The 13,976-nt window shown below is 36.3% G+C and overlaps 1 protein-coding gene across 1 annotated transcript in view; it reads left to right on the top strand.

Annotated features, from left to right (window-relative positions):
- Positions 1–13,976, top strand: part of LOC123272701 (E3 ubiquitin-protein ligase Bre1) — a gene marked incomplete in the record, with an annotated part of 140,773 nt that overhangs the window by 49,905 nt on the left and 76,892 nt on the right. The window contains 4 exon segments of the mRNA XM_044739675.1: positions 7,338–7,469; positions 7,542–7,816; positions 7,890–8,043; positions 11,128–11,241. Of these exon segments, the coding sequence (XP_044595610.1) occupies positions 7,338–7,469; positions 7,542–7,816; positions 7,890–8,043; positions 11,128–11,241 (675 nt within the window).

Genomic DNA, 13,976 nt, shown 5'->3' with positions numbered 1-13,976 from the left:
ATAACCGGTGTGTTATGAGTATTAAATATATGAGAAAAGTATTTTATTATTAATAATCAATCAATCAATGGGTCAGATTAGTCATGATAAAATCTGTCATTAGGGACAGATTTCCGCATCACCCAGTGACGTACTGTGTAGTCTGAGATGCGTTCCCAGTTATAATAATGTTATCCTAAACATTTAGTCTAGACCGGATAGGTCAAAATGGTATGAGAAGTAGCCGACATGTCACCGGAAGGGTTCTGGGTTCGAATCCCCTGTCCGAGCTATCTGAATTTTTTCTCGCATATTCTGTAAACTCTTATTAAGAAGGGTCCTTCCTATTTCTTTCTCAATCTCTTCACTCCTCCACTATTCTGTTACGTGAATGTTGGAACGATTCACGTAATAATTATCGCAGTAACTCCTATTCTTTTCCGCTTCATAGTATTATTTAATTTTAAAAATGTCAATAATTTTTAATTTTAAAAATGTTAATAATAAAATACTTTTCTCATATATTTAATACTCGCTAACACCGGTCATCACAAACAATCACTTTTCTCTAATTCAAAAATTTATATTCATTATCTTTTTGAAATTAACCATTTTGTTTATATTTTTCATCTAGGTTACACCATAAAAATTTATTGTATTCCTATCGAAGCGGGCGGGTATCAGCTAGTTATTAATAAATTCATAACAAATTAAGTGGTATTAAAAAATATATTTATTATTACTCATTTTATTAGAAATTATCTTAAATCGACCGTTTTTATAATTATTTAACGATATCGTAGTAAAATTTACGAGGAGACGCATCAGACACAATTTACCATTTTAATTTTAATCATTAAAATCAGTATAATCATTTAACAATATCAACTTGATAATATTTATGTTTAATTTATCTGTGTTATGATATAATCGAGTTCATCCTTCATGATTATTCCAATACATATAAGTTATTTCAGTTATTAATGATTTAGCTATTCTTTCTTAAAAACGTATGATTATGAATTCCTACTGTCCCAACAGTCAATCGATAAAATTTAAAATCAATCATTTTGACAGTTATTATAGCAACGGTAACCATGATAACGGTAACCATGGTAACGGCAACCATGGTAACGGTAACCATGGCAACGGTAACCACGGCAACGGTAACCATAGCAACGGTAACCATGGCAACGATAACCATGACAATGGTAACCATGGCAAAGGTTGATTAGCGTGGGTGGTTGTAGGGGGGTTGAGTTCGATAATTTACGGGTGCCACTGATGGTTTCTTAGATTAGAGGGTCAAAATGATATTTCGCTCCCAAAAAAAGAGAGAGATATAGGGAAGGGGAAAGATTATAGGGCACGGGAGGGGGGGAGAAGAAGGGGAGGGGGGGGAGGGGAGGGCATATGTGATGGTAGACGAAAAATTCATTTTGGCTAGGAATTGCGTAAAATCCGTTCTTAGTGAGCGTCTACATCACGAATGGAGTAACTATGCTAAATTTCAAGTCAATCGGGCGAATAGTTTCGGAGATCTCGTGATGAGTGAGTGGTATTTCGCTTATATATATATAGATTATCTTAAATCGACCGGTTTTTATAATAATTTAACGATATCGTTGTAAAATTTTAGAGAAGACGCATCAGACACAATTTACCATTTTAATTTTAATCATTAAAATCAGTATAATCATTTAACAATATCAACTTGATAATATTTATGTTTAATTTATCTGTGTTATGATATAATCGAGTTCATCCTTCATGATTATTCCAATACATATAAGTTATTTCAGTTATTAATGATTTAGCTATTCTTTCTTAAAAAACGTATGATTATGAATTCTACTGTCCCAACAGTCAATCGATAAAATTTAAAATCAATCATTTTGACAGTTATTATAGCAACGGTAACCATGATAACGGTAACCATGGTAACGGCAACCATGGTAACGGTAACCATGGCAACGGTAACCACGGCAACGGTAACCATAGCAACGGTAACCATGGCAACGATAACCATGACAATGGTAACCATGGCAAAGGTTGATTAGCGTGGGTGGTTGTAGGGGGGTTGAGTTCGATAATTTACGGGTGCCACTGATGGTTTCTTAGATTAGAGGGTCAAAATGATATTTCGCTCCCAAAAAAAGAGAGAGATATAGGGAAGGGGAAAGATTATAGGGCACGGGAGGGGAGGAGAAGAATGAGAGGGAGGGGAGGGGAGGGCATATGTGATGGTAGACGAAAAATTCATTTTGGCTAGGAATTGCGTAAAATCCGTTCTTAGTGAGCGTCTACATCACGAATGGAGTAACTATGCTAAATTTCAAGTCAATCGGGCGAATAGTTTCGGAGATCTCGTGATGAGTGAGTGGTATTTCGCTTATATATATATAGATACTAGCTGATACCCGCCCGCTTCGCTGGGCATACAATAAAATTTTATGTTGTAACCTAGATGAAAAATATAAACAAAATGATTAATTTCAAAAAGATAATTAATATAAATTTTGAATTAGAGAAAAGTGATTGTTTATGATAACCGGTGTTAGCGAGTATTAAATATATGAGAAAAGTATTTTATTATTAATAATCAATCAATCAATGGGTCAGTTAGTCAGTAAATCTGTCATTAGACAGATTTCCGCATCACCCATGACGTACTGTGTAATGAGATGCGTTCCCATTATAATAATGTTATCCTAAACATTTAGTCTAGACCGGATAGGTCAAATGGTAGAGTAGCCGACATGTCACCGGAAGGTTCTGGGTTCGAATCCCTGTCCGAGCTATCTGAATTTTTTCTCGCATATTCTGTAAACTCTTATTAAGAAGGTCCTTCCTATTTCTTTCTCAATCTCTTCCTCCTCCACTATTCTGTTACGTGAATGTTGGAACGATTCACGTAATAATTATCCGTAACTCCTATTCTTTTCCGCTTCATAGTATTATTTAATTTTAAAAATGTCAATAATTTTTAATTTTAAAAAATGTTAATAATAAAATACTTTTCTCATATATTTAATACTCGCTAACACCGGTCATCACAAACAATCACTTTTCTCTAATTCAAAATTTATATTCATTATCTTTTTGAAATTAACCATTTTGTTTATATTTTTCATCTAGGTTACACCATAAAAATTTATTGTATTCCTATCGAAGCGGGCGGGTATCAGCTAGTTATTAATAAATTCATAACAAATTAAGTGGTATTAAAAATATATTTATTATTACTCATTTTATTAGAAATTATCTTAAATCGACCGTTTTTTATAATAATTTAACGATATCGTTGTAAAATTTTAGAGAAGACGCATCAGACACAATTTACCATTTTAATTTTAATCATTAAAATCAGTATAATCATTTAACAATATCAACTTGATAATATTTATGTTTAATTTATCTGTGTTATGATATAATCGAGTTCATCCTTCATGATTATTCCAATACATATAAGTTATTTCAGTTATTAATGATTTAGCTATTCTTTCTTAAAAAACGTATGATTATGAATTCCTACTGTCCCAACAGTCAATCGATAAAATTTAAAATCAATCATTTTGACAGTTATTATAGCAACGGTAACCATGATAACGGTAACCATGGTAACGGCAACCATGGTAACGGTAACCATGGCAACGGTAACCACGGCAACGGTAACCATAGCAACGGTAACCATGGCAACGATAACCATGACAATGGTAACCATGGCAACGGTTGATTAGCGTGGGTGGTTGTAGGGGGGTTGAGTTCGATAATTTACGGGTGCCACTGATGGTTTCTTAGATTAGAGGGTCAAAATGATATTTCGCTCCCAAAAAAGAGAGAGATATAGGGAAGGGGAAAAGATTATAGGGCACGGGAGGGGAGGAGAAGAATGAGAGGGAGGGGAGGGAGGGCATATGTGATGGTAGACGAAAAAATTCATTTTGGCTAGGAATTGCGTAAAATCCGTTCTTAGTGAGCGTCTACATCACGAATGGAGTAACTATGCTAAATTTCAAGTCAATCGGGCGAATAGTTTCAGAGATCTCGTGATGAGTGAGTGGTATTTCTGCTTATATATATATAGATATATATATATATATATATATATATATATATATATATATATATATATTAGGGTATGTCATATTTAGGCGATATTTTTTTTTTTACTGCTATACCAGAAAATCTGGTATTATATAGAAAATAAAAAATTATGCCGCATATATACATACATACATACATACAGACACCATCGCAGGAGTAGTCAGGGAAGCTTTCTAAGACCTCAAAACGTCGAGATCTGATGAAAACTCGATTTTCGAAAAACGGGGTAAAAACAATAACTTCCCTATTTTTTTAAATTTTCAATTTTCTTAGCGGGAAGTTAAAAATTTGGAAAACGGTTGACCCTAAACCATAACGGCCATCCTTGCAACTTCCCGCTAATTTCATATCTATGCGCTTAAAATTGCATTTTTGACGTTTTTGAGTTCGTCGAGCTCAAAAATATAATTTGTATGTTTTTTCGAGCTTTCTGAGCTCATAAAGTTAGCTGTTCTAAGCTTTTGAGCTTTTCGAGCTCAAGAGTCTGATAGAAGTTTAATAAAACAGTATTTTTTGAATTTTTAAACTGCAATAATTTCTGAGTGAATGAACAAATTTTCACGTGGTTGGCAATATTCCATGCAGTTTTATTAATTTTATAATATAATTTCAAACTCAAACTGATCGAACCGAAAATCATAGAGAAATTAAAAAAATTCACTTTTTCCGAATTTTTTCGACAACGGTAACTCACGAACGAATAAACCGATTTTCACGTTCTTGGTGGCGATCGACGTGGTTTTTTAGGTTCTAATAATTATTCTATTTTATCGAAAACGATCTAAAAAGAAATTTCGAAGTTATGTGAAAAAAAAACACTTTTTTCGAAATTTTTCGTTTTTGATAACTCTTGAACGAATCAACCGATTTTGACGGGACTGGTGGCAATCGACGTGGTTTTTTAAACTTAAAAGCGAATTAGTTTTTGGAATTGATCGTTAAAGCCGTTTAGAAGTTATTTCAAAAAAACGATCTTTGGAAAATTTTATTTTTGAGATTTCACAAAATCTAGCGAACCGGATCGATTCAAATTTTAACGAAATTTAATGGCAATGATACTCTTTGGATCACCACCTATTTCGATCCGATCGGCCGAGCCGTTCAAAAGTTATAAAAAGTTTACATACACACACATGCACACACATGCGCACATACATACACACACACACACACACACACACACACACACACACACACACACACACACACACAATCACATCGCAATCTTATATCCGATATTTGGGAGTGATGCTTGATGCCCGATTCAACTTTAAGCAGCAAGTGGAACATGTCAGTGCCAAAGCGTCAGTAGTGAGGGCTAGTCTCGCACGAATGATGCCGAACGTCGGAGGCCCAAAGCCGAGCAGGAGGCTATTATTGTCATCAGTAGTCACATCGGTGCTCACTTACGGAATATCCATTTGGGCCGACGCACTAAAGACGCAAGAATCATGGAGAAAGGCTGGACCAGTATATCGACTGAGTGCCCTACGAGTAGCTAGAGCCTTCCGCACAATATCAGAGGAAGCAGTGTGTGTTATTTCCGGTACTCTGCCTCTCAGAGTCCTAGCTGAGGAAAGACGGAACTTATATCAACGAAAAAGGTCAACCACACTGAGCCCTGAAGAACTTAGAAGGGAAGAACGGCAACACAGCATCGCAAGATGGCAACAGGAGTGGAATGCTGCAGAGAAAGGTCGGTGGACGTACCGTCTCATACCACGGATTGATGTGTGGTTCAACCGGACTCACGGTGAGATCAACTATTATTTAACGCGGATGTTATCATGACACGGATGTTACCGGAAGTATCTTCACTGCTTTAAGCACGATGATACCCCAGAGTGCCCGTCCTGTCCAGGGGTCAATGAAGATGCGGAGCATGTTTTCTTCGTGTGTCCACGTTTCAACCAACAGCGCGATGAGTTAGAGAAGATTCTGAAAAAGAGAACCCAACCAGAGTCAATAGTAGAAGCAATGTTGTTGTCAGAAGCTGCCTGGAACGCCACAAGCACTTTTGCTACAAAAGTGCTTACAGAGTTGCGATCCATTGAGAGGAAAAGAGCGAAAGACAGAATCTAGAAGGAAGAAATAACATCTTAGCCACCAGAAGGAAGAGCGGCAGCTAATTCCTCCACCCGCGAAGAAATGCCTTACGGCGGTGCCATGGGGGATCAGAGGATAGAAGAGAAAGGGGTTTAGGGTTTAGTGGGTAGGGGCGTCAGCGTCGAGTTTTAGTATGACGCTGCGTCGAGTCGCCACATATCCAGGCCAAACAGCTATGCCTAGAATCCGTAAAAAGGATTCTCCCCCTAAGGAAAAAAAAAAGAAAAAAAAACACACACACACACACGAACATACATACATACATACATACAGCCGCACGGACACCATCGCGGGAAGAGTCAGGGAAGCTTCCTGTGACCTTAAAACGTCGAGATCTGATGAACCGAAAATTCGATTTTCGCAAAACGGGGTAAAACCGATATCTTTCCGATTTTTGAATATTTTCAATTTTCTTAGCGGGAAGTTAAAAATAATTTTTAGAAATTCTCAAACAATTTTTGAACTACACTCGTGAGCAATAACTCAAATTTGATACGTGTTCAATGCACAGTACAATTTTAAATCGTTATCAAAATTCATGCTCTAAAAATTCATTGCCGTCTACTGTGACAACTAATGAAGCTCAAAATATAATTTTTGAACGTCAGGTAGCTTGCATGGTTATTGTAATAGATGATGTTTCCATTTGTGACTATGTGTCAATTACAGCGAGATAGTAGTGTTATATTAGCGGGTAACTTTAGCTACATCAAAGGTGTGTTGCTAATCAACTGTCCAGTTGACAGAATATCGATACCGCTGATTTAATACGTCGTATGCCACATGTTGAGAATATTACAGCAGACGGCAAAAAGGTTCATTTTTAGCATTAATTAAATGAGATTCGACAATATTTATTTAAAAATTCGAAAATCATTAATTAAAAAAAGTTATTAATCTATTTTTCTTTTAAATTTTTAATATGATTTGCATAATATTGTTATGATTCCATTTTTAAAAAAATGTCAAATTTTGGAATTTTGTGGGATACGACGTATTAGAATGGCAGTATCGATACGATATCTTTCTGCAGCTCTTCGAAAATTTAATAAGATTATCTTGCAATAATTTAATATCATGTCAGATTTAATTAAGCCGTGTATCATTAAAAAATATTGTAAAAGTAATTTTCAATTTTATTTCAGTTGAAAAAAGAAATTGAGGATCTGACAGCAAAACTAGGACAACAAGTTGCTCAGGAAAGTAAAGAAGGTAATAGTTCAGATGGTAGCGGGAAAGAAGAAGACTCATCAACTTATTTATCGGCAACAATTCAGGTAAATTTGATAAATTAGTTTTAGTCTATAATATTAGAAAAAAAGTGATTTGATTCAAAATTATCATTGAAGATAAAAGACGAAGGAATTAATGTCATGAAGCGAGAATTAGCCATCGATGAAGAGATGGATTTTACTGAAAAAAGTGAAGGTGAAAGTAAAAATACTACTGATTCTCATTCATTATTTCTGTCTTCTATAAAAAAGGATAAAGATATAAAACGTGAAAAAGATGTTAAGAAAGATGCAATTGTAAAAGTTGATCATAAAGAAAATACATTACATCGAATTAAGGATTCAAAAGGTATTGAGTCAGAAATCGTTAGAGACTTGAAAGCACAATTAAAGTAAGTAAAATTTCAAATGTATATTAAATGTAGTATTTGCGATTATATCTTATATTCATAAAATGATTTATAGAAAAACGGTTAATGAAATGAAAGAAATGAAGCTTTTACTTGATATGTACAAAGGTGTAGGAAAAGAACAACGTGATAAAGTTCAATTAATGGCAGCAGAACGAAAAATTCGAACTGAAGTCGAAGAATTACGGCAACAGCTGAAAAAAATCCAAGTATGAAAAACATTTTTATTTTTCTTAATGAAGATTAAACGAAGTTATCAATTTCTTATCGACAAAGGAGGTTAAATGTAATTCTTTTTTTTTTTTTTTTTTTGGGAATATATGAACGGAAACATTTTTTTTTTAATCTTTAAAAAAAATTAGTAAAACGGTTGACCCTACAGGTCATCCCTGCAACTTTCCGCTCATTTTAAATGTAAAGCGCTCTAAATTTCTCCTATTATGACGTTTTTGAGCTGAAACATGGTTTTACAGCCAATTTTAGCTTTCAAAGCTTCAAGATAGAACTGTTATACACTTTTAGATCTTCGAGCTCAAAAGTTGAGTCTGTTGAAAACATTTTAGCTGCAATAACTTTCTGACAAATCAATTGATTTTGAAGTCATCAATTTTGTCTGGGCAGTATTTGCACGTTGGCGTGCTGTACAAACCCATCTTGAAAAGATAGGCATTTAACTGTCCATGTCCCGTCAATAGCTGAGTCAGAGAGAAGTCCATTTCTCCATGCTTCTGAGAAAGCCAGACTTCTAAGTTCGGAATCAAGCGTGCCGTCCATCTGCCTGTTTCCCCGGTTGTCCATCGGTCCTGCCACTCAGCTGACGTAGCTCGTGGCATTTTTTCCGAAGTTCTGCCATGTCTGGTGACCACCAGTAGGCCGGTCTGTGAAAACCCCGATTTTTCAGCCGTGGCATACAGGCGTCACATGAGGCAGCAATTTCTTTCATCGTATTTAGTACTGTTTTTCCGTCTCGCTGCGGGTATTTGAGATCGGGTTGTTTTTCAGAGTAGACCAGCTTCTTGTTAGGGACGCTCGCAGAGCCTATAGGTCAAGCTTTCTGGTGTTCCACTTCCGCTTAGAAAGGACGGGTTTTGAAACCGGAGAAGATGCCAGTCTAACGTTGAATGTCACAAACTGGTGATCACTGCCACTGTATTCTTCGGATACAGTCTAGTCTTCGATCATGTTGGTAATCCTTGGAGTCGCAAACGAAATGTCGAGGATGGATTCTTGGTACCCCGGTCTTCTAAAGGTCGTGGTGCTCCCGGTATTCAGCACTATGAGGTCGAGTCTAGCTGCGACGTCAGCGACTTTGTTACCTTTGGTGTCGAAGAAAGCAGCGCCCCATTCAGCCGATTTAGCATTGAAATCACCAGCTACGATGACTTCGCCGCCGAACTTAGTAATCGCATCTCCTATATTTGCCAGTTTCTGTCGGAACACACTAATCCCTTCATTAGGTGAGAGATAGACACCCATGAGGCAGGTTGTAGGGGTTTGAATCCAGGCAAAACCTGCTCCACTTCCGCTGTTGTTGGCGCTGACGTTTTTTGTGATAACAATCCAAATTGCTGCCGTGCCAGTTTCGTCGGTGCACCATGCTCTATCTTGGAGGTTTAGATGTTGCTCGCAGATGAAACAAACGTCGATCTTCTCTTCAAAGGCTCGTTAGTGAAGTAAGTTCTGCGCCAACGCACACCTATTTAGGTTTCTTTGTAGCATGCGCGTCATTTCTGCCTTCTCTTAGCTTCGTCAAGTACGGTGAGGAATGCCTTACAAGCCCCGGAGCCAGAAATATGACATAAGCCATCTTGATCGTCTTTGTCCGGTGTACAGGGGAAGCATTTTGGCTTTTCCATGCAGTTTACGGACTTGTGGTTTTTTCCGCCACATTTATAGCAACACTTGCTTCTATCAGGTCCCGTACAGTTACGCGTTATGTACCCAAAACCAAGGCATTTAAAGCATCGGGTTACTTTCGCAACTGGACGTAAGCGACAGTTAACCCATCCGATCTTTATACGGGCCTTGTCAAGGATCTTGATCGCGCTAGCCTCGTCTATCTCGCAGACGGTTGCCCGATTGCCTCGTGGTGTAAGTTTTGTCAAATTCACACGTTTTATCTCCAGGCTGTCGGTGAAGTCACGTTTAGGTGCTTCACGGACGTCTCTCTCGGTAGAGACTCCATCCAAGTCAGGGATCTCGATCGTTGTTTTTGGTGTGAGCGTTATGACCGTACCGATGTTAGCGGTTGCTGCTGGCTCCTGTTCTGTTTCCTTCTTTTTCTTTTGCCGAGTCACTTTAATCCAGGTATCGTCCCGGGCTGTCTTTTTTCGTGCTGGTTTGCACCTCCATATCATTTGTGTTCAACTCTCTCTTCCCCTCCTATCCCCTTATCTGCAGCCTACTTTTCTCTATCATCTTCCTATTCTTCTTATCCTTCGTTAGTTCTCCCTCGCCCTCACTTTCCCTATTTCTTTTACCCCCCGACCAGGGCTCCTCCAGATCCCCCGTACTTGCAGTTTTCTCTAGCCTAAAATCCGCCTGGTACCAGTTCAGATTTAAAATTCCCGCCTGCTTTCTTTCTTCATTATCCGGCATCTCCCTATCACCAACTCCCTACCCTATGCCTCGTATCTTTTCTTTCTTTGCCCACCTATCCTCTATTTCCAACCGCCGCCACCGTGCCACTAATACTTTCCAATCTCACACCTCTTCACCCCACCTTCCCTTCTCCGACCTAGGAAACCTAACCTCTTCCTACAAATCGCCCTGTAATTAACTCTTCTAAACTCCAAAATGACCACCCACTCCTCCTGACTTTAATTCTCTGATGTACCTTCACTTTCCTAGCTACCCCTACACCCTAACAACACCCATTAACACTCCCTATAACCACCGAAACTACTAAAATTATTTCCACTTTAAAACAACCCTTCATACACTTACTGCACCGGAAACGGAAGTTGTTTAAAAGTAAATCATGAAATTCAATAAACTGCGTCGAATGCAACCAACCACGTGAAAATCGGTTTATTCATTCAAAAGTAATTGCAGTTTGAAAATTTAAAGAATAGTGTTTTATTAAAGTTCTACCAGACTTTTGAGTTCGAAGAGCTTAAAAACATAGAATAGCTAATTATTTGAGCTTGGAGAGCTCAAAAACGTCATAAGTGCTATTTTAAGCGCTTAGGTATGAAATTAACGGGAAGTTGCAGGGATGGCCTTTAGGGTCAACCGTTTTCCTAATTTTTTTTTTTTTTGATTTAATAAAGTTTGAATTAATTGCATTGAAGGAAAATAAGCGTGAGGAACGGAAGAAACTAGCCGATGAAGACGCACAAATCAAAATAAAAAAACTTGAAGAACAAGCATACAACTTACAAAGACAAGTTGCATCTCAAAAACAGGTGAAGCATTAACAGTTAATTTACAAAAGCATTTTTTTTTAAACAGCAAACAAATTGTGTATGTTTTAGTACATCACACTGATTCAACGTGAAATTACTTGTCAACGTTTATATACTGAGTAACTTTAAATTTTCTATATTTGAACATGCGGTGATAATGATAAGAAACGATATCATTCAAATTTTTAGCACAATCGAGTTTTTTTTTCTTTCTTTAAAAAAAATATGCATTAAACTCCAAAGTCAAGAATTAATACGTGTGACTATTGTAATGACAAACTGATTGATAATTTAAAAGAATATATTAGTTTATTTTTGAATCCAGTAAAATAATATCTTGATTCAAAAAATGCGCCATACTTGAACGAGGTCGGTATGATCCTGAATCAATCTTACCCGCCTTAAAACAAAAGAAAAAAATACTTTAGAGAAATAAGTATGCATATTGTTTAAAAACAATAAATTTTTTTTCTCCTCTCCTGGTGTAAAGTGTCAACTTTAGCCCCGCTGCGCTAAACGAAGTTGCCGCTTACCGCCTCCGTCGAAGATAAAAATAGTATACACTCCTCGGGAAGTAAATAAGAAAGCCTCAGATCACATGTGATCTGAGACATTTATTACTTTACTTTCCTAGGGATGTAACATTAGGGTGCTTTTTTTTGCGACTCCTTTTTTTTCACTCTTATCCCAAAATTTTGTTGGAAATACCCCTAAAAAAGTTCCCTGAAAGTTCGAGCTCTTAATATTAATATTAAGTACTTCTACACAGCGTGTGAAGATTTCCCATTTGAAATATACGCGAACTTGATTTTTTTAACTTCCCGCTAAGAAAATTGAAAATTTTCAAAAATCGGGAAGCTATTGGTTTTACCCCGTTTTTCGAAAATCGAGTTTACAACGGATGTTTACGTTTTGAGGTCCTAGGAAGCCTCCCCGAATGTTTCCGCGGTGATGTCCGTATGCCTGTATGTATGTATGTGTGTGTGTGTGTGTGTGTGTGTGTGTGTGGCCGTATGTAAACCTCTCATAACTTTTGAACGATTCGACCGATTTCATCGTGGTTGGTGCCATTCGAAAGGGCTTGACCAAGCTTAGATTTTTAATACCATTTTGACCGATTCGAAGCAGTAGATTTTGAGAAATCTAAAAAAAAACTACAAAAAAAAATTTTTTTAAATGTGGTTTTTTTGGAATTACTTTTAAATGGCTTTACCGATCAATTTCAAAATCTAATCAGCTCTTAAGATAAAAAAACCACGTCGATCACCGCAAGCTCAGTCAATATCGGTTGATTCGTTCGTGAGTTATCGTTGTCGGAAAAAAACCGAAAAAAGTTTATTTTCGGAATTACTTCGAAACTCCTGGCTCGATCGATTGAAATTCGAAAATTCTTCACGGAGCTTTAAAAACTGCGTCGAATGCCACCAACCGCGTGAAAATCGTTTCATTCATTTAAAAGTTATTGCCGTTTGAAAATTCAAAAAATTGTGTTTTATTAAAATGCTATTAGAGTTTTGAGCTTGAAGAGCTCAAAATGACACAAAAATCATATTTTTGAGCTCGAAGAGCTCAAAAACGTAATGTGTAATTTTGAGCGTTTAACCCGCGTCGGAAATTATGAGCATTCTTCTCATCACGAGATTATAGATGTAACAAAAAAAAATTTACTTTTGGTAACGTTCGGGCTAGTTCGTGTATCTTCGTAACTGTATAGCTGCCCGGCCGCATGCAGATTAAACGTGAGCAAATCTCTCATCACGAGAGTAAAGATTACCGAAAAGTTCACGTGAGTGCTGACGGGTTAAGTACAAAATGAGTGGGAAGTTGCAGGGATGGCCTTTAGGGTCAACCGTCATCCTAATTTTTTTTTTTTTAATTTCTATAGCTCAGCTGCATTTTATGGTATAATCTTGTCCAAAAACGGAATTATCTTAAAATTAAATTCTCTACAAAAGTGTCCATTGTCGCGAAGTCGTAACTTATACTAGTGGGGTAGTACAGATCACCAAACCGAATTTTTTCATAGAATTCTTGTTTTTTTCCTATTATCTCATAAACAACAAGAACTACAGAAAAATTGAACATGATAATTTTTATAGGAAATTCAATTTTCTACAAAAAAAGGTTCTTATCACCAAATCACTAAGACTGATATTTTCTGAGATATTAGTCATTGAAGTTTACGTAGCATTGAATTCCCACAAAATGTCGATTAAAATCTTAGAAAATATTGATTTTTTATTTGTATTGTAATTTTAATTAGTAATTACTTATTGATCAAGTTGCAAATTTAACGAAAAAATTTTTTTAATTATATTTTTCTGAAGTTTTTCTATTTTTAAATAAATTACTAAAATATCAGGTCTATGTAACTTTGAACTAAACTAAATGTATGATTAAATACCATAAATTAAATATTTTGCAACATTTTCTTTATGCTGTAAGTTGATTTGGTACACAGTTTATGATGCAAACGGTGATGCTGTACTGTTTGAAAAACTTTTTGTCGTTCATCTTCATTGCGGGTGAAAGCTTCATTGAATCTTTGAGTCAGAGCTACTCCTCGCTCAGCAGTATCATTTACAACTTTCAAGTTTTTGAATGTTTTAGAAAATTTTTGGTACTCAGGATTTGATTCCCATGCATGAAATTCAGAATTTAAAAATTCATAAGAAAGGTTAAACTGTTTAAAGATGAAAACTAAATTTGGTGTCACACAATCACTGATGTTTTTT

Source organism: Cotesia glomerata, linkage group LG10 (genome assembly GCF_020080835.1).
Source record: "Cotesia glomerata isolate CgM1 linkage group LG10, MPM_Cglom_v2.3, whole genome shotgun sequence".
In the NCBI taxonomy this organism is placed as follows: domain Eukaryota; kingdom Metazoa; phylum Arthropoda; class Insecta; order Hymenoptera; family Braconidae; genus Cotesia; species Cotesia glomerata.
Note: the sequence above shows the minus strand (reverse complement) of the source record. Positions and strands in the feature narration are given on the sequence as shown.